General features: G+C 45.7%; 1 protein-coding gene across 1 annotated transcript; it reads right to left on the bottom strand.

Moving 5' to 3' along the window:
- Window positions 1-421: 421 nt before the first annotated feature.
- Window positions 422-16,912, bottom strand: LOC147971612 (uncharacterized). Its single transcript, XM_087524040.1, has 2 exons — window positions 16,607-16,912; window positions 422-529 (listed from the first exon to the last, which is right to left on the bottom strand). The coding sequence occupies exons 1-2, from the start codon at window positions 16,910-16,912 to the stop codon at window positions 422-424; spliced, it is 414 nt and encodes a 137-aa protein (XP_087380166.1).
- Between the last annotated feature and the right edge of the window lie 1,919 nt (window positions 16,913-18,831).

Here is an 18,831-nt window from a genome sequence, read left to right as displayed (position 1 = left end):
AGAGTTTAGGGTTTGGCGGCGGCTCCGTACCGTAAAATGCGATGAATCCTTCTCCCTGGTTTTTTCTCCCCGAAAGTGAATATATGGAGTCAGGGTTGAGGTCGGTGGAGCGCCAGGGGGGCCATGAGGTAGGGGGGCGCGCCCAGGGGGGTAGGGCACGCCCCCCACCCTCGTGGACAGGTGGAGGCCCCCCTGACGTGGATCTTCCTTCCAGTATTTTTATATATTCCAAAATAATTCTCCGTTGATTTTCAGGTCATTCCGAGAACTTTTATTTCTGCACAAAAATAACACCATGGCAATTTTGCTGAAAACAACGTCAGTCCAGGTTAATACATTCAAATCATGCAAGTTAGAGTCCAAAACATGGGCAAAAATGTTTGGAAAAGTAGATATGACGGAGACGTATCACACTGCCATCTTACTCGGAGTCTGAGTCCACGTCCTCGACTTCATGCTCGTCCCTCTTCCTCTTCGCTGCTGCTTCTTTGCTTGAATCGGACACTGGGATCTGCTTCTTCATCCAACCCTTGTAGATATTTAAACAAAAGTAGGCATCCATTGCTGCATACAGGATGTGATCTTCATCTATTGTCTTCGAATCCCATGCATGATGAAACTCATGGTGAGGTTTCTTCAGTTTAGCTGCGAAGGATCAATCATGGTTGTTGCTAGGGTCAGCATTGAAGGATGAGAGAAGGACATCAGGCTTGTCTTCTGGAGATCAAAGGGCTGGCATACAACGAGGCCTATCCGACCCAGGACATCCTTGTCGTTCCTAAAGTCTATAGTAACGAATTTCACTCTTTCATCCTTGAGGAAGTTCTTAAAATCCTGGCACTCAACATCGGCATGGCCTATGTGGTAGATCAAGCACATGTTATGTACGCAAACATGGATGACGGCATGCTTCTTCCTCTCTGCCTCCTTTAGAATCTTCTCGCTTTCCAGGACTGTGGTGTACTCAACATCTAGCCCAGCGACCCACTCATCCATTGAACTGTTGAACATGCGTAGGAAGCAAGCAAGGCATGCTTTCACTATCGCAGATCCACAGGTGTTGATGACGATGAACTCATCGTCGGTGATGGCTCTAACCTGGTACTCAGTGGCGACCATGGAGATTTGGGAGGCCATGGATTTTGGAGGAGGGTTAGGAGAAGTTGAACTGGTGTAATGTGAAAGGACAGAATGACTGGGAGCGAACTATTGTAAAGGTAGAAGACAGGGACGAGTAGGGCATGCGAGCGGCGTGGGGTTGTTGGCTTGCCCGGTGGGTAAACGGCTGCAAGCCCCCAAAGAGTTCTCGAGTACTATGCGGGACCCACTAGATGTCATGTCTACTAGACCCATATCATAGGCCTGCGGTATAGCTTCTGTCTGTTCGCACGCCATGCCGGTGCGTGGATGCAACTTCACTTAATTCCCTCAACCGTCGCGCCTCCCATGACCTTCGCCTCCCTCGCGCGGTCACGCCCTTTGACACTTCGACCGGCTATAAATGAACAACTTTTTTGCCTACTCCACATGCATGATACTCCCTCTGGTCCTTTTTAGTTCCATCAACCGTTTGCAAAGTTTTTGACCAAATTTATATTAAAAATATCAATATCTACAATACTTATTATAATGAGTATAAAAATATTGATTTGACATTGTGAATGTTGATGTACATTTTTCTATAAGTTTTGTCAAAGTAGAGGTACATTGACTTCAGACAAAACTTAAATGCACGATGCAGGCTAGTTCCTCCATCCAGGTGTGTGCCATGTCCTATCTAGTCATCACAACAAGGTTAGCTATTAGAGTACTACTACCTCCCTTCTAGTTTAAAGGACCTGATTCAAAATTTTCACCTACTCTTACCAAGATAGAGGTGGTGGAATAGTTTTTGTAGTGGTTTCTAGAGTCTGGACTCCATCTTCAGGAACCTTCGCCACCGGCGGCAAGAATGCAAGGAGATTAACCAGAAATGAAATGCGGCTGGAATGAGCAGTTCCATATTTTTTTACAGTGGCAGAGGTGGGTAAATATCTGCTATACAGTACCTCCGGTGGCAAGGCCATGTCTCTATGCACACACATCTCAGTCGTTGGTTCCAAGTAGATCGAACGTCTCACGTTGTCCAGAGGCAGACATACCATCACCACCAACTGAGATTTTTATAGCAGTGGTCATGCATGCATGTGGTGTAATTAATGCATCGGTTCACACAAAGTTTTGAGAAAAATGAGAGTACTAATTAAGTACTTTTGCAAACTACGGAATTAATTCCACCATTCATCATCTACCTTGGTTGAAGAGATATTCAAATTAAGCCCTATAAACCAGAAAGGAGGGAGTACCGCATTACCACCACTATGGCCAGCCTTAATCATCGCATGCAATAATTTAGTGCACCTTGAAATCTAAATGCATGCTTGACTCTCCTTCTCCCTCGAGCAGTCCCACCACTCCACCCCGTGTGGAAAAAAAATATGCCTGCATGACTCTCCTCGCGCGCGCTCGTCCAATCCGTTATGACCAACAATTTTTCCACCCCTTCCCTCACCTGTAATTTACTCCAACAAATATGCCCACGTAGCTACTTCAGTTACTTAACTGTTGGTGCATTGGGTCACTGACATGTGAGCCCAACAGGCACCTGGCCCGCATGTAAGTGATGCAACTGGACCTGCAATTAAGTCAGTGAAGCTCAGTCCATATATTACCTAGGTGTGCCATTGCTCGCTATAAATAATGCGCCTCCCACGACATTCGGAAGAATGCTCACATTCATCACTATCTTCTCCCCTCCCTCCCACGTCGACCACCATGGCATCCCCCTCCCAAGCCCTAAGAACCCCTCGCGCCGCCGTTCCATTCCTCGGCGCCACTAGTCGAGGAAGATGCGTCGTCGTTCCGTTCCTCGCCGCCACTAGTCTAGGAGGATGCGTCAGCGTTCTGCTCCTCGCCGCAACGCGTCGAGGTGGACGCGTCGGTGTTCCCAATCTCGCCAGCACATGTGTCGGAGGATGCGTTGGCTCCCTGCGACGAGGAGAACGTCGCACCGCTTGCCGAGCCCCCCAGCCTTGAGGAGCTTAGGAAAGAAATGGATGTCTCCTTGTGGGAGGCTTTGCTTCCGGCAAAGTGTGCCAAAATAGAGGCGGAAAATAAGACCGAGGAAGAGAAGAGCACCGCGGGGCAAGCTGCCTGGCAGGACTATGTGCGTCTGAGAGAGTTAGGCAAATGGCTCTTTGGTAGAAGGCTCATGCGAGTGGCATGAGGGTGGCGGAGGACGCCCGTGCCAAAGCCGTGAGTGCAGTCGGGCCCTAGCACCTCATCTACGCTTGGTACTACATGTACCGGGTGCACGCTTCCAGCGAGGAGGAGTACCTGTTGGCGCCGGATCACCACACGGGTGAGATCACGCTCGCCCGCCGGCAAGCCGTCAATCAGCACCTCACGAGTTGCGAGGCTGAGGAAGAGGCGTTGTGTCAATGCGCAGAGAAATGGCCGCGCACCAGGGCACTCGTGGCGCGCCGCAAGCGCTCCTTCGAGCGTCATGGCTTTTATTAGGAATATAATTTAGTTTCGTAAGGTGATCTCATTAGTTTTCAGAGTGATAAATCCCAAACGTTCAGAAATTATTAGCGTCCTTAATTAAGTATGTAAAAGGAAAAGTTTGGAAACCTTGTGTATCCATACGCATTTTGTAAGTACGTGCATATAGCACAAACTTTACTATATACTATCGCACTACACGTCTCTCTCTATATATGCTTGCCTACTATGCTACTCCCTCCGTCCAGGTGAGTAAGTCATCTTTGGTTGTGCACCATGACCCAGAAAGAGGGAAGACTTATACACCTAGATGGAGGGAGTACTATTATTACTTATGTACGTGCAAATGCATGTTTTAACATTACGATGCGGTTTTTGTAAAAGCAGAAAAACAACACTAGTCAAGCTTGTGAAATGATTCAATGCAAAACAAATGCAAAAATGCTCATTTGATTGTTTACTTTTAGCTTCCTTCTCTATGGTTACTTCTCAATTGTACTTTGTACAGAGTAGTATCTCACTGGTCGGGAAGGCATGCAAATTCCCAAACCGCTTCCTACACCCTGTATCGAATTTTTTGCCTAACAAGGTGTGTCGTGCAATTGGAATTCCAACTTGAGTACTACTACTAGGAGTACCAGGGGCTAGTTCTTTTTGGAGTAACTACTAACCCGTCCTGGTTTATTGGTCCCCATTATAATATGTGTCAAATTTTGACCATCAATTTAACTAATGAAATGTTTGTGCATGTCAGATGCACAAACATTTTATCAGTTAAATCTTTCGTCAAAATTTATTAAAAATTACAATGGTGGCGAATAAACCAAGACAAAGGTACTAGTAATAGTTTAGAAGCCCAAATAAATGAGCGAGGCACCTTAATGTTACTCTCCACTGTGACTAGTCTTGTGGGGAAAGCTGGGGAAGAGACGACTTATATTTTAAGCCGCCAAAAGAACTATCCCTAGGAGTAGTAGCTAGGGATACTAGGAGTACTAGCTAGGGATCGAGTGTGCGAGATGAACTGGAGAAAGTAAATGCAGAGGGATGAAATGCAAAAAAGACGGAGGGATGTGATGGTTGCTTGTCCATTTATTTTACCAGGCCACTTATTACTGGGAGTGGTTTGGTTTTGTGATATGACGGCTTTACCGCCGCGCCACGAGCGGGGTGAGACTCATGTGTAGCGCCGCCCTCTACACTAGTACTACATCGGTCGTGGTTTATTAGTCCCCCATTGAATTTGACTGAAGATTTAACTGACAAAATGTTAGTGCATGTCAACAAAAACTATATCGTTGGGTTCGTATTTGAACATACTTTTCAGTGATATAATTTTAGGTGACATGGATCAGCATTTATCATACTATATATAATGTTAGTTTAATTTTTGGTCGTAGTAATCTATAGTAAGGTGCCCATGCATTGCATGGAATAGTGAAATGCATTGATCGGGGAGTTGTTTATTTTGACAAAGGATTTGGGGGTCATCTCATGTGTAACGGGTATCGATAGGCTTCTTCGGATATTATTTCATCTCTAGAGCTCACAAACATCCGGGTGAAATAGATAAAAGGTTATCTTTTGCAAACAAAAGCGTTCAACTGTTCTACTTGCATCCAAAACTTGTGAAGAAATAACACTTATTGTGCTTTGCAAGAAATGATCTTTAAGAATTAGTTTTTGAGTATTGATTGTTATACATGTTGGCTACAGGTGACATGGCACTTTCTTATAGTCAACAGTTGGCTATACTATTAAGTATTAACCATGCCCTTATACACCTAGACGCAGGGATTAAATCAGGATGACTTAGAAGGGGGCAGAGGAGATGTAAGAAATGATTCATCATAATTCTTTTACCAGTACTGTAGTAAACATTCATACATGGAAGATTCTAGTCTAAACCATAAATGGATACTCTTTTATTCATGCGCGATACTCCAATAGAGCAAGATCATGCATGGAAGTCTCCACATGCTTAGACAACGGATTACATTAAGTGAAGACTAATGATCAACATTTAACTTGGTAATGCATATGTCCAGGTGAACCTCCTCGGAGTCCCTGTGCACCACGTTGGGCGGGGGATCATACCATGCGTCTTCCATGACCACATCGGCGGGAAGGTCCCAGCTCGGCATAGTCCTAGTCAGCTTGATGTAGCCAGTGTTGCCGCCCACGTACCTCTAAGGGGTAGTAACAGTGAGCACACACCCGTACATCGGCCTCGTGTCAGTGTCAGTGGCGTCACCCCTGACGCACACTATAGAGACGGGGCGGCGGCCAGCGCGGGCCTCGTCGGTGCCCACGATCAAGAGGAAGACGTTGCCGTCCTCATCCGAGACTAACAGGCGGCGGTGATTCTCCACCGACTCCGGCACGGCGAATGGGTTTCACGTCTCGTACTTGATGTTCTTCGTCGTGGGCCCGTAGTGATAGACGGACACCTACGTGAGGTGATGCACGAAGTCCGCCGGTGAGCCCCAAACCGGCATCGGACAATCATAGCAGTAGACGAAGGGCTCCTTGGAGGCATCGACCAGGACGTCCATGAAACGGGAGTGGCTGTAGCGGACATTGCACCATTTGAATATATGAGCAAGTTACTACGAGATTTAGTCCGAATAAGCACAAAAAAAATCATGACGGCTATAATAGAGATTAAACTAATCATGACTAGCATAGTAGATGAACAGATCGAATCTTGGACACAGACTAGAAACATGAATTCTACCACGATTTCGAATAGGAAGGACAGAAACACATACGGTGCAACGGGAGTAGCACCGTTGGCGTTGAGGCTGTCGCCCATGTCGTTGAGGAAGAGGTTGCACATGAGGGAGTGGCTGTAGGGGACGTTGTGGCCGCCGAATGGAGTGTAGGAGCAGCACACGAAGCAGTAGATGGTGCTCCTCCCTAGTCTCTATCTCTACTCTTATCTCTATCTCTACTACTCTTCTTTCTTTTTTATAACATACTAGTAGCTGTCAAATCAAATAGTACTACGCCGCCCGTTGCACGATTGGCTGAACACGCCTCCTCGCCTCCATCAAACCCCTCCGTTAAACCCGCATACAAACCGAGAAACCTACTTCGGCCTGCGGGAGGAAATTTACCGATTGCCATTGGATAATAATAGAGTCAGGTGCAATCCATTTGAGTTAATTACGTGTATGATTCTCCCTCTATAAAAAGTTAATTGCATCCTTAATCTTGTACTCTAAGTACTCTGTGGGTTCCACTGTCAGTATAGTGTACATAACTTGTATGCTGGCTACAGATTTGTTCAGAAAGTTAGAAAGAAACAAATCTATCCTTAATCTTGCATTCTAAGTACTCTGTGGGTTCCACTCCCAGTACAGTAGCGAAAGAAGTATATATTAAAAATATATAAAAAGCTACAGTTTAGGACAGAATTAGAACTCAGGCCATCACGCTGCAAGCATCCGGCCCGGACCAGTACACCAGGTGTTCGTTGCGGACGATGCATGAGATAAACCATTATAGCAATGAGCCCATCCGTTGCAACGGATCCAAAGTAGAATAATACATACTCACAAATTTGAAAGAAAACAATTTAGTTTTGATATACATATCACTAAAAATATCTTATGTTTCACTCCAAATATATTCTTTGGGCTATTTTGATGAGGTAAGGGAGGAATGTGGTTGGTTTCAAGATACTAAGGGGTTTTGTCTAAACTGGACCAGAGAAGTGGAAATTGTTGCAAAAGGCCACAACTTACATCACAACCATTAGATGCAGATCTAATGGTCCGAAATGGCGGATGGCAGACACACCATCATCACCAACTGAGTCTTTTATAGGAGTAAGTAATATAGGAGTAGGAGTAGAGAAAAAACTGAGTTGGTGATGATGTTGTGCATGCCATCTTATAGTATAGACCAAGCAATCTATGACAATTTTACAAAAGATACCCGCACCTCTCTCCACATTTACAAATAAGGCCTTGCCTCGTTCATCCTTATCTCCCACAACCTCATTGCTGAGCAATTAAAAAAGGAAGTCTCTGCAACAATCTGGCATGGTGGCCGCTGCCGGCGCCGTCCATCCCCATGCCTCCGCCCAGTCCGACCACCAGTACCTACCACGCCCCACTCCTCCTCACCTTATCTATCATCTTTCTCGAGATATCATTTTTTCGATGAAATGGTCGAGATACCATGTTTCTGATAAAATTCTCGAGATATCATTAGTTTTAACACATGTGATTACTCCTGCATGGGTCAATCACAAAAGGTGTTTTGTAAAAAAATTCATCTTGATGTTCCGTGCAATGCACGTGCATCTTACTAGTTTTTTGCGTATAATTCCAAACACCACATAGACACGGTCTTTGACCAATTTACAACTATGTTAGTATCATTGTTAGTGGTCAGACGGTGCAAGTTATAACCCCGCATGTTTGAACCTTTCTTTAGTAATGATATCTGGAGATTGTTCACCACGAACTCAATCATGGCGAATCCCATGTAACCGTCAGATTTCCATCCGACGATGGCCTTTTTTTAAGCCATAGTATTTGACAAAACCTCCACCCTTACACACGTACTGTAACTGCGTCACGGGCGTTTGCAACTTCCATGTCTACCAGCGAACATTTGCTGGGGATTGGAGTTAGCACCGATGGCGGTTCATAGTCGTTCCACGCTCGGCCATTAAAGTTTGTAACTATTTTATATTAGAATATGGTAATCCTCTGGTGCTAGTAGTAGAGAAGAGTCCTACTCCACTACTACTCAGCTCAAGCAAGTTAGGACATAGTAGTAGGTACTGTAGGGACTACCAGTATTGTGATCACTCAAGCAAGTTGGCTGGCATCGATATGAGCCTACACATGTGTCTCATAAGTTAAGCGCCGTGCTGTAGTCATAATCACCTATCCACTTCCCGCAGCACATATTCGCTTCTCCATCCTTGTCCGCACATAATCGTCCAATCTTCCCCCCAGTAAGGTGCTTCCCCCTCTTCCGAAACCCAAGCACTAACAATGGCAGAACCGAGCAACATCCGCCGAAAGAGTGGCTGGAATTCGCTCCCCACAGAGGTAATCAAGCTCATTGTTTCGCATGTGGCCAATCTCAGTACCATGCCGCTCGCCGCGTGCTCGTCGGGGTTGTACCGTTTACTCAAAGCCCTTAGAACGGAGCTTTTTAAGCCAGCTCCTTGCTTGTTGATGCCGCCTGCTCTTCAGAAATAGCGTGTCATGCAGCATAACAACTGTAGGGTGGCGAGCATCAACCCTCTTGACTGTGATCCGATCCCCGTCACCCCCAACTACATTAACGGTATGTACTGGGTCGACATGAACACGTCTTGGATGGTGCTCGTCGACGGTGGCGGCGGCTGGATTCCCATGGAGGTCTACACCCGTGATTGATCCCCCTTCCTTCAATTAACACTACACTTCTTTGGCACCACGGCCCAGAATACTCGGACTCTTACAATAGCCAACATGATACCAAGTTTGATTTGCTCAAGGTTGTAATCTGCCAAGTGCCCACAAGATCTATGAATTACAAATACTTCAGGCTAATTGCGTTCTTCAACCGCGGTCTCGCCTATCTGACAGGTCACTACGGTAAGTGGATAAATTTGCACGCCCATCACAGGATTATACATCCTCCATGGTTCTCTGATGCCATTGAACACAAGGGCTTCATTTACGCTGTTGACTCCTTCTATGGTTGTTCGTATTGCTGGCCTACTCCAGTCATCACTACAAATGGTTGTTACAGCAGTATGTTACTTTCCTATGATATCATGATCGCTTGCTTATATTACTGTCAACATTTACTGAAAAAATATTCATGCTCATAACATGTTGTTCTTAGGATTGACTACATGAAGAGCCCTTTTCTATTTGACTCCAACTTGATATGATGTTGTAGGCCGCCTAGTGTCCCTACCCTTCCTAATCCCAGAACCTTTCAAAGAAAAGAGGGCACGGTAGTTGCAGGTGGTTCCTGGCTCGATCAGAGGACGACAAACGATTGATGATCGTTCACGCGTACCGGATGTGTTGTTTCGCAGAATAAAATCATAGTCAGTGCAAGGTCTTTGAGCAGGATCCCAGCTTCTCTGGGCCTTCAAGAATTTTTGACTGGAGGCTGGTAAGTAGCCTTGGTGAACGCTCTCTGTTTCTCGGACTGAATTATCCGATTAACCAGGATATAACCGACGACAAGGATCATGATGGCAGCGTAGTTTCGTTTATCAGGCAAAATTGTGTGTACACAACATACCATGCGTCTGTGCATGCACCATACACTGATATGTGCTGCCACGCTCTACATCCCAAAGTAGGAGAGAGGGTCACAAGTATCAGACTTCGACCTGCTCGCTGGAGTTTCCCCCATCAGGCACCCGACTGGTTCAAGCCGTCAAGCAATCTCCATAGCTTAATAAATAGTAATGTTTAACTGAGCCAATTAGTTAGATGTGTATACTTGGTGTAGTAGGATCTTTATTTAGTTTGATGCATACACTTGTTCTTTTTTGGTAGCCCTTTTGTAATGATGGCTGATGTTTGGTTTGGCAGAGAGAGCTGCGTCTTTACTCTTCTGGCCTGCTTACTGCTTCTGTTGCACCCCCCAGCCCTGATTCTGCTGCTGCTGTTTTCAATGTACAATCAGTAGTATATTTCGTCTATTGGTTGAATGAATGTGTTGTTAGAACAACAAACACAAAGTTTTGGAAGTCGTTGCACGGTCCGATCCTTTAGTGCCCCGTACCGTACGTAGTGCATATTATTTTTCATACAGAACACATTTTCCACTTGTTGATAACATGCAGCTCACTGATGAAGGCCCAATAGAGGAGCCCATAATTAATTGGAAGGGCGGCTCTCACATGAATCCGGCTGAGGTACATGCTCATGGTCCCCTAAAGATAAATAAGTAAATAAATAAATAAAGTTAAATGCTCATGCACTAGTTCTTTAGATTCACGATTTAACAGGAGGGTATTATTTCCTATGATAGTGTCATTACATTCAGTCGATATAATTCTTAGGCAAAGATAGCAACCAGTCTTCTTTCTCCCAGCATTTTCTTCTTGCAACCAGTGGACCCGTGCAAATCGTAGTCAACGCGTAAATAGTTCCGGTCCATTTTTATTTTTCAATAAGAATGTCCAACCGAGCCCAGCACATTGGCGACAACACTTTGTCCTCCGCCTTGGTGCGCTCGCCGCAGCGCCGCCGTCCGGCCTTGTCAACATATTGAATCGGGAGAGGGCTTTAGTTGTGAGTATGACAGTACGGACCAACCAGTTCCACTCCCGAACACAAGCAAGCGCCTCTTTTACTACTCATATGCACCCCTCGTTTTTTACTCTAATCCACCCTGCTGATATCTGGCACCCACATCATTTTCAACGTATAGTCAATTAACGACAGAATTGCACAACTTTTTTATGAGGATTTGTTTGGAGGAGCAGGCTATAAAGTGGGTTGTGCGGTCTCTGTGGCCCGTCTAATAACATGACCAGCCCAGCAGTTTTTTCTTTGGGAAAATAGGAAGGCCACTATTTCTTTGTGAAGAATACCCAAGCTAGGGCTATTTGTTTTCTCCAACTTACTGGGCTGCAAATCCTTCAAGACGAGGAGGGATGCATTCCGACCTGGCCAAAGAGTACGGTGAGTATCTGTTAAAAGTAAATGGGAAATTCAGTTTCTTTTTTTGTTTTTGTTCTTCACTGATATTTTATATTTCATTGGATTTTAACATGACATCGTACTAATTTATTTTTAAATTTATTTTAGTATGGATACTAATTTTTGGATTAAGAATATTTTGTTTCCCAGCAAAAATTTGCGAATTTTCAAAATTTCACACATTTTTAGTTCAATTTTTTAACCCTGCTACTGACGAGAAAATGGGCAGCAATTCCAATAATGGAAAATGGGCTGCAATAAATTCCATATGAATTCGAAAATGAGTAAAAATTATAAAAATAATAGCAAATGGGCTGTACGCGCTACAGATTTTGAGGCTGACTTGTTTACGCAAGACTTTGTCAGTCAACACACGATTCTAGTAGCAGTGACTATTGGATGTCCATCCAACGGCTGACGTGCTTCTTCAATCTGTGATCTTCTTGCTCCAGCCGCCTAAACCAGCGCCGGCGGGACTGCCTGCTCCCTCCTCTTGTGGCCCACTATCATGCCGCGCAGGCTTCACCGGCCCACCGTACTCCCTTCGCTGGCCTGGCCGCACGCAATAACCTGCCTTCTTATTACGCGAAAAAATGGTTCCTCCCACTGACATCTGGGGCGCACCGGTTCGGAGGCTGACCTGTGGGCCTACTAAGTTGGCGTGTACGCAGGGCTTTGTCAACTTAGTCAACAAACAATTCTAGCAGCAGTGACCGTTGGATTTGAATCGAACGGTCCTGCTGCTTCTTCAATCGTTGCTCTTCTTGCACCAGCCGCCCAAACTAGCGTCGGCGAGACCGCCTGCTCCTACCTCCAGTGGCCGGCTGTGCTACCATTGAGGCTTCACCGCCCCCTACTACTCCCACCACTGGCCAGGCCATGCGTCGACGGCAGGCTCACACCGTAGCCGAACCAGTGAATCCTCGCACTCCTCTCCACGTGGGCTTCCACTGCCGCGTCTTCCCTGGCTCCGCGTCGTCCCCTACCTAGGCCTCACGGTCATCCACCGCCCTGGTGCTCTCGCCGCGGCGTGGTCAACGTGGTCAAGGAACGACATCCATCGGAAGAGTACAATACCTGGAGAGGCTGACAGCTGGGTCCATGGTCGCAGCAAGGAAGTGCCTCCTTATCACGCGAAAAATAATGATTCCTCCACCTAATAGCAGGGACCCACCGGACGGGCCACCATATTTCCTGAAAAAAACGTTTCCCTCCTGACTGCTGGGACCCGCCAGCTACATGTTCACACGCAAGGAAGTGCATCCATATTACGGGAAAAAATGAATCCCCCCTGACTGTTGGGACCCACCAGCTACATCTTCGCACGCAAGGAAGTGCCTCATAGTCGGGACCCACCTGGTCAAAGCGTACGTAGCATTGTCATTCTAGTCGCGAACGTGTATGTACATACTGGTCGAGGTAGAGGCGTGCACGTGTTGTTGTAGAGGCGCACATATGTCGTAGCAGAGGCGCGCACATAGCATGTACACGTACGTACAACCAGGGTGCAATAAAGAAAATACGGCCAGGTACGTTCATACAGGCGGGGTCTCGAACGCCTACTCGGGCATACGTACGGCCAAGGCTCATGTACATGGCTGGGTCGGAACGGAGAAACTGCGTCGTCGTCGTGTTCATGGGGAGGCAATGGAATGCGTCGTGTTCATCGAGAGGCAACAAAACATGTGTTGTTCATCAGGAGTCAACAGGGTTGGACGGAACAGCCGATGGAAACGAGGCCTGGCATACCGCAGAACAGAGGAAACGGCCTTGTGTTCGACCGGCAACAGTCGAAATGGGATCATGTTCATCGGGAAGAGTTTGGCATACCGCAAAACGGAGGAAACGGACTTCTCTTGGTCGAAACGGGGTCCTATTGATCGGGAGGGGTGTGGCATACCGCAAAACAGAGGAAACGGACTTGTGTTGGAGCGCTACGGTCAAAACGGGGGTCCTGTTCATCGGGAGGGGTGTGGCGTACTGCGAAACAGGACTCCATGGGATATTGTTCATCTCCACCATCGACCTCCTCCGGCCACCATGGGCTACTGTTCATCCATCATCGATCTCCTCCAGCCTCCACCTACGACTGATCATCCGTAGGCTCCTATTCATCCAGCCTCCACCGCACACTCCTCCACCAGCTACTATTTAACCAGCCCTCTCCACGGGGTCCTGTTCAACCACCCCTCCACGGGCCACTGTTCATTCTGCCCTCCACCGGCTACTGTTCAACCAGCCCTCCCCGGGGTCGTCCTGTTCATCCAGCCCTCCATAGGGTCCTATTCATCCACCCCCAACCGGCTCGATCGGGGTCCTGTTAATCTAGTGGCAACGGCCTCTACTACCACGGGGTCCTGTTCATCAAACCCCCACCGGGAACTGTTCATCCAACCCCCCCCCCCCAACAATGCTCACTTTTCATCCAGAGGAAGCATCGATCGGCTTCAATTAGCAGCAGTAGCGAAGGAATCACTCGGGTTCAGTTAACAGCAAGGGATCGATCGATTGCTCAGGTTCAGTAACGCATAGCCTGCAGTGCAATCGCTCAGGTTCAGTTAGAGCCCAACGCCTCGCTCGGGTTCAGTTAGAGCGCAACGCCTCACACACACGCGCGTACGTATGAGAGAAACGCGCATCTCTCGGCCCCGACTACCCACCTTAACTGGGAACTCCCTCGATATTTTCCTCGCCCTCGCTTCTACCACGGTTTTCCCGTCATGGACGGCCCAAAGAATGTCATGCAGCTGCGTCTCCGGCTCGCCCAGGATGAAAAGCCCATTTTCTGTCATGATTTTGTTGTCATAGAAGTAGGAGCCCACCACATCTATGATGATACCGGGTTTTGTCACAATTATCATCATAGAAGTGTCATAAGCATGACAAAAAAAAATTCGTTCGGCCCAAAGTTTCATGGATGTGTGTTATTTTGTAGTGATTAAGCTCGACGAGACCTTTAATGTTTGTACGGTACGCAATGACGACAAGCCTATTTGCGTAATTAAGCATGACTTCTGCTTCTTCAACGTGTAATTTCTGTTTTTTTACAATTCGACTAGTGAATCCCCTGCCATGCAAGACGTTATGTCTTGGAGAAGTTGGATTTCAAAGATCATGAGAATATGGAGACAAAGATAGTTCACCTCAGGACTCAACATTGTTACGCTTTTGCCGTAAAGCTATACAACGCGGTTACCTACTCCCATTTTGGTTGCTCGAATTGGATAGTACTATGCAAGGCGTATGATTTTTCAGGAGGGTATGCATGTCACCTTTGATCCTGGTGATCCTGAAGATGACATCGATGAAGATAATATCGACATTTGGGTCGATGTTGATACGCTTCCAGTTCTACCTCTATGTGAGTGTCTTGAACATATTTATTAAGTAATTTATAGTGTTTATTTAAAAATAGTTGACAACTTATTTCCATTCTTAAAGAATGTGCAGAAAGTAATAGACAAAACCTACTAAAGTTATGGGTCTGAACTTACTTGCGAGGAGGTAAATCATTTTTTTCATGGATTAATGATGTTGAGACTTTTAAGTCCAGTCATCATATCCCTCCAAGTTATGATCAATACGTGCCACTAGTCCACGTGTTGAGCTTCGGTAACATCCATCGAGATATCATGATAAGATTTTTCCTATTATATCAGTAGTGCATTTTTTGCATACATTCTTCTTAAGCTAAACTACATTTTGCTAAGTATGTTATTATGATGTTCTTCAACAGAAACTTCGGGCGAATTGTGTAGGTCGTCTTATGGAAATGATAGGTGACATGAACATTATTAGCTTACGGCCAAGTTGGCCTACTCTTCACCGCAGTGCATACAAGATTCGTCAAAGAGATGATGTCCTCACAATCAAAGACTGGATAAAAATTCTAAATCATAGCAGGGAATTACTTGGTGCAACATCAAGCGCACTCCACAAATGGGAGATAGGTTCATCTGTATGATCCATAATGGAGATTCAAGGGTTTACCTGTTTTATGTTTTTTTACCTTCAAGAGAGTAGCAGATCTAAGGTAGTACGTACTGATCATGTGCTAAGAAGAATTAGCTAGTGTTGGTTATGACTATGATGATGATGATGAGTTGTTATCATGACGATGGTGATGAGTTATTTGCTACATTGTGGTAGAATGATGAGCTAGTTCCTATATCACTATGATGATGAGTAGTTATGATGATGATGATGATGATGATGATGATGATGATGATGATGATGATGATGATGATGATGATGATGTATGAGTTCTTATATGAATATGATGATGATGAGTTATTATATCATTGCATGGAACAAACATGGATTAGATCCTACTAATCCATCTTTTGGTCACTTTGGATCCATCCACATGAATATCCTACTAATCCAACTTTTGGTCACTTTGGATCCATCCACATGAATCTAATCCATCACTACTGCATGATGCTACTGACGCGACACTACGATCAGAGACCCTTCGACGAAACTGTGTGCGATGCAATAATAGCAAACGGTGGTGTAAAAGAACCATCAAAAAAGGTGCAAAATGTTTGTGATGACGGACGCATCAAACACAGTTCGGATTTTAGTTGTGTGTGCGATGTAGGGCATATGGTTCAGTTCAATTAATTGTTAGCGATCAGAGGACCAAAATAAACGAGCAGCCAGATGAAGGTGTGTGAGATATACGGCATACGATTCACTCGGATTAACTGTTTGTGATTAGGAAACACAAAATAAATGGTCATGTAGATCAAAGGTGTGTGCGATATACGGCATGTGGTTCACTCGGATGAACGGTTTGCGTTGAGACATGAGAACAGAAATGGTTCAACTTAACAAGATGTGTGTGATATGCGGCAAACAGGTCTATAGTCGGAAACGTGTGCGAAGAAAGATAAAAACACAGACGATTACTGCTAACAAGCCGGGTGTATTGTGAGCAAACGATTGCTGGTATACAATAGTGACTGATTGATGAAAACATCACCGGTGGGTTCCATTGTTTAGTCCGTGTGCGATGCGATTTTCTTTGTCCGCGCAATATCTGTGCTCTGTCTACAGAGCATCAACATATATACTTAAAAAGACAGCATTGCATAACCAAATTAAGCATACAATTACACAAGTGACTACACACATAACATTTCCACACACCAAAGTAAGAAATTACATGCATACTAAAGTAGGAGACATGAGGATCTAATCATCTACTTGTCGTTGCGATGACGCTTGCCATTTCTCTGATTCCGGCTATATCCCTGGCCGTTTTGGGGAAGGAGGCACTTCCTCATGTCAATGATCCACATGTACATGTCGTAGCTCGTGTACGCCTCCTTGGCCGCATACACGACGTGAGCTTTGTCGAGTTTCTCCATCCAGACCGAGTGCCAGGCATGCTTGTCCTTGTTGCATGTATCCTTCATGTGTCTGTAGTAGGGGTCAATGATGGCCTCGGCAAGGTGAACCAGGGAGTCCTTATGCTCCTTGTTGCCCCAGATCTTGTATTGCCCCTGGATGTTGACAAGATTCTGGCAGGCAATGCCCGAATTCTTGAGCGCCTTTACATCGTTGGTGATGTCCTCCATAGAGAACATGTAGTGGAGGCTATTGAGAAACCTAGCAAAACGCTCGCATGGCCTTGTGGCCAGGCAGTAGTGGTAGACGAGGACGTGGTGGCGCACCCACATCTGGGCGATGGCGACCTTGGGACGAGACCCGGCATGAGCGCGGGTGTACTCGAGGTTGAACCCGTCCACCTTGTACTTCTCCTCAGCAAGCAACAACTCCATGATGTGGATGGAGTGCTCCACCCAAACTGGGTCATTGGTGTACAGCACCGAGAGGTCCATGAACCTTCTATGGGTGTCCACCACGGCACGCATGGTGAACTGCTGCTCGTCGTCGGTAGCCGGTCGGAGCCCCATTGGAGCCGCGTAGGATACCCTCTAAGAATTTCTCGTGGTGGGTGTGCTTCTTGAATTGGTGGGGCGCGATCGAAAGGTTGGCTGCTGTAATTAATGGGGGCCGGCCGTCCTGTAAGCGTCACGTCTTGTCACGGCGTTCATAGCGGAGGATTCCAGTGCATGATTGACAACACCGTACCGCACGCGTGGGCTCGAAGAGGCGCCAAATATATCTTCGGTGAGCCTGTTCCCGCGCCACCACACAGTTTACCACGCAAGGTTCCAGCCCGGCTAGTTTGGCCACGCGGCGGCTAGAAGAGGGACAAACCGTGGGCGTTTATTGGCAAAAGGCTTTGTAAAAACGAAGTGTGTGGAATGACTTCGGTCATAAGTTTACCCGTGGGTGATAAGGTCAAAGTTACACATAAGGGTGATGATGGACACTTGAGTGCAATAATTATGCGCTCTACAAGGCACACGGTGGAAGAAACCAACTATGTGCAATAATGTCGAAGATCGTTGTCGAGTTAGCTATACAGATCGTGTGCTGTGAGATCGACAAGGTAAACAGATTCAAGAATGGTTAATAAAATCGAAGACCATTGCATATTAAGGTCAAAATAGTGCTACCAATATGCGAGTCTCATACGATGCCATTTCAATGATTGTACCACAAAAGCTCGAAATATTACAAGATTCAAATTCTAGAGTTATATGACTCAAATTCGAAGATTACAAGGTTTAAACTGGTATTAGAAATGAAATTCAGCTCATCGGCTGCAAGCGCTCGCACTGATCCGCTGAACATGGATATCAGAGAGGTTCAAACTAATATTACCACTTCTAAGTATGGTTTCGAAACCTCACAATTTTTGCAAAGGGGTCATCTACTGAGAACTCATGTATGGGGTTGACGCGATGACTTCCGATTACTCTCTCATCTGAAGGTGTAAAATGAAATTCAGTATTTTTTGAGCCTATTCCATTATGCCGCAGGCGCCAGCGCTAATCAACAAACCATTCTTTTTTGTGAAATAAATGTAGGGCAAACCTCATTTCCTTCAACACCCTTGCTCTGAGAACAAAGAACCTGGTGAATATATTCTCCGGTAAGGTCCCTTGGTAGGAGTTCAAAGTAATTTCTAAGAGATGCAGATCTAGACATTCGACGTGATTGTTATATTGTATCACATTATCCACCACTGGGCCTAATCTTATCTGCAAAAGAAGAAAACGAGTTAGTGCCTACATGCAGTTTTGAACATTACTACATGCCTATTTGTTTTGCAGGATTTGTAAAATGCACTAACTTGCCATCTTCGATCTGACATGATTAACATGGGCATTTGATTACATTCTAGAAAAATGTAGCCTTCTTCACAAGAGGTTGGAGTGGATGAAAAGATCCCTAAGAAAACTAGTATAGATGAATCCAAAGGAGAAATGCTTATTGATTGTAACCATATGGATCAAGCAACCAATATGGGGGGTGGAACATGTATGTATTGAAATCCTCCTAAAGAATCCTTTAGAAATCATAGTACATTTTCATTGTAAACTTGGAAAAAGGTGTCACAAATTTAACTCCCTTATGGTTAATATTTAACAGGAAAGGAACATCACCTCGATATATAGCTTCTCCAGGCACGGAAAGCATCTCAGAAAACTTGCTCCAGGTTGGGGCCGATAGATTCTAGTGCCAA

Source organism: Triticum urartu, chromosome 5A (assembly GCF_056163025.1).
Source record: "Triticum urartu cultivar PI428250 chromosome 5A, HENAU_Tu73, whole genome shotgun sequence".
Classification (NCBI taxonomy): Eukaryota; Viridiplantae; Streptophyta; class Magnoliopsida; order Poales; family Poaceae; genus Triticum; species Triticum urartu.
The sequence above is the reverse complement of the archived record's forward strand: the minus strand, read 5'-3'. Positions and strand labels throughout refer to the sequence as shown.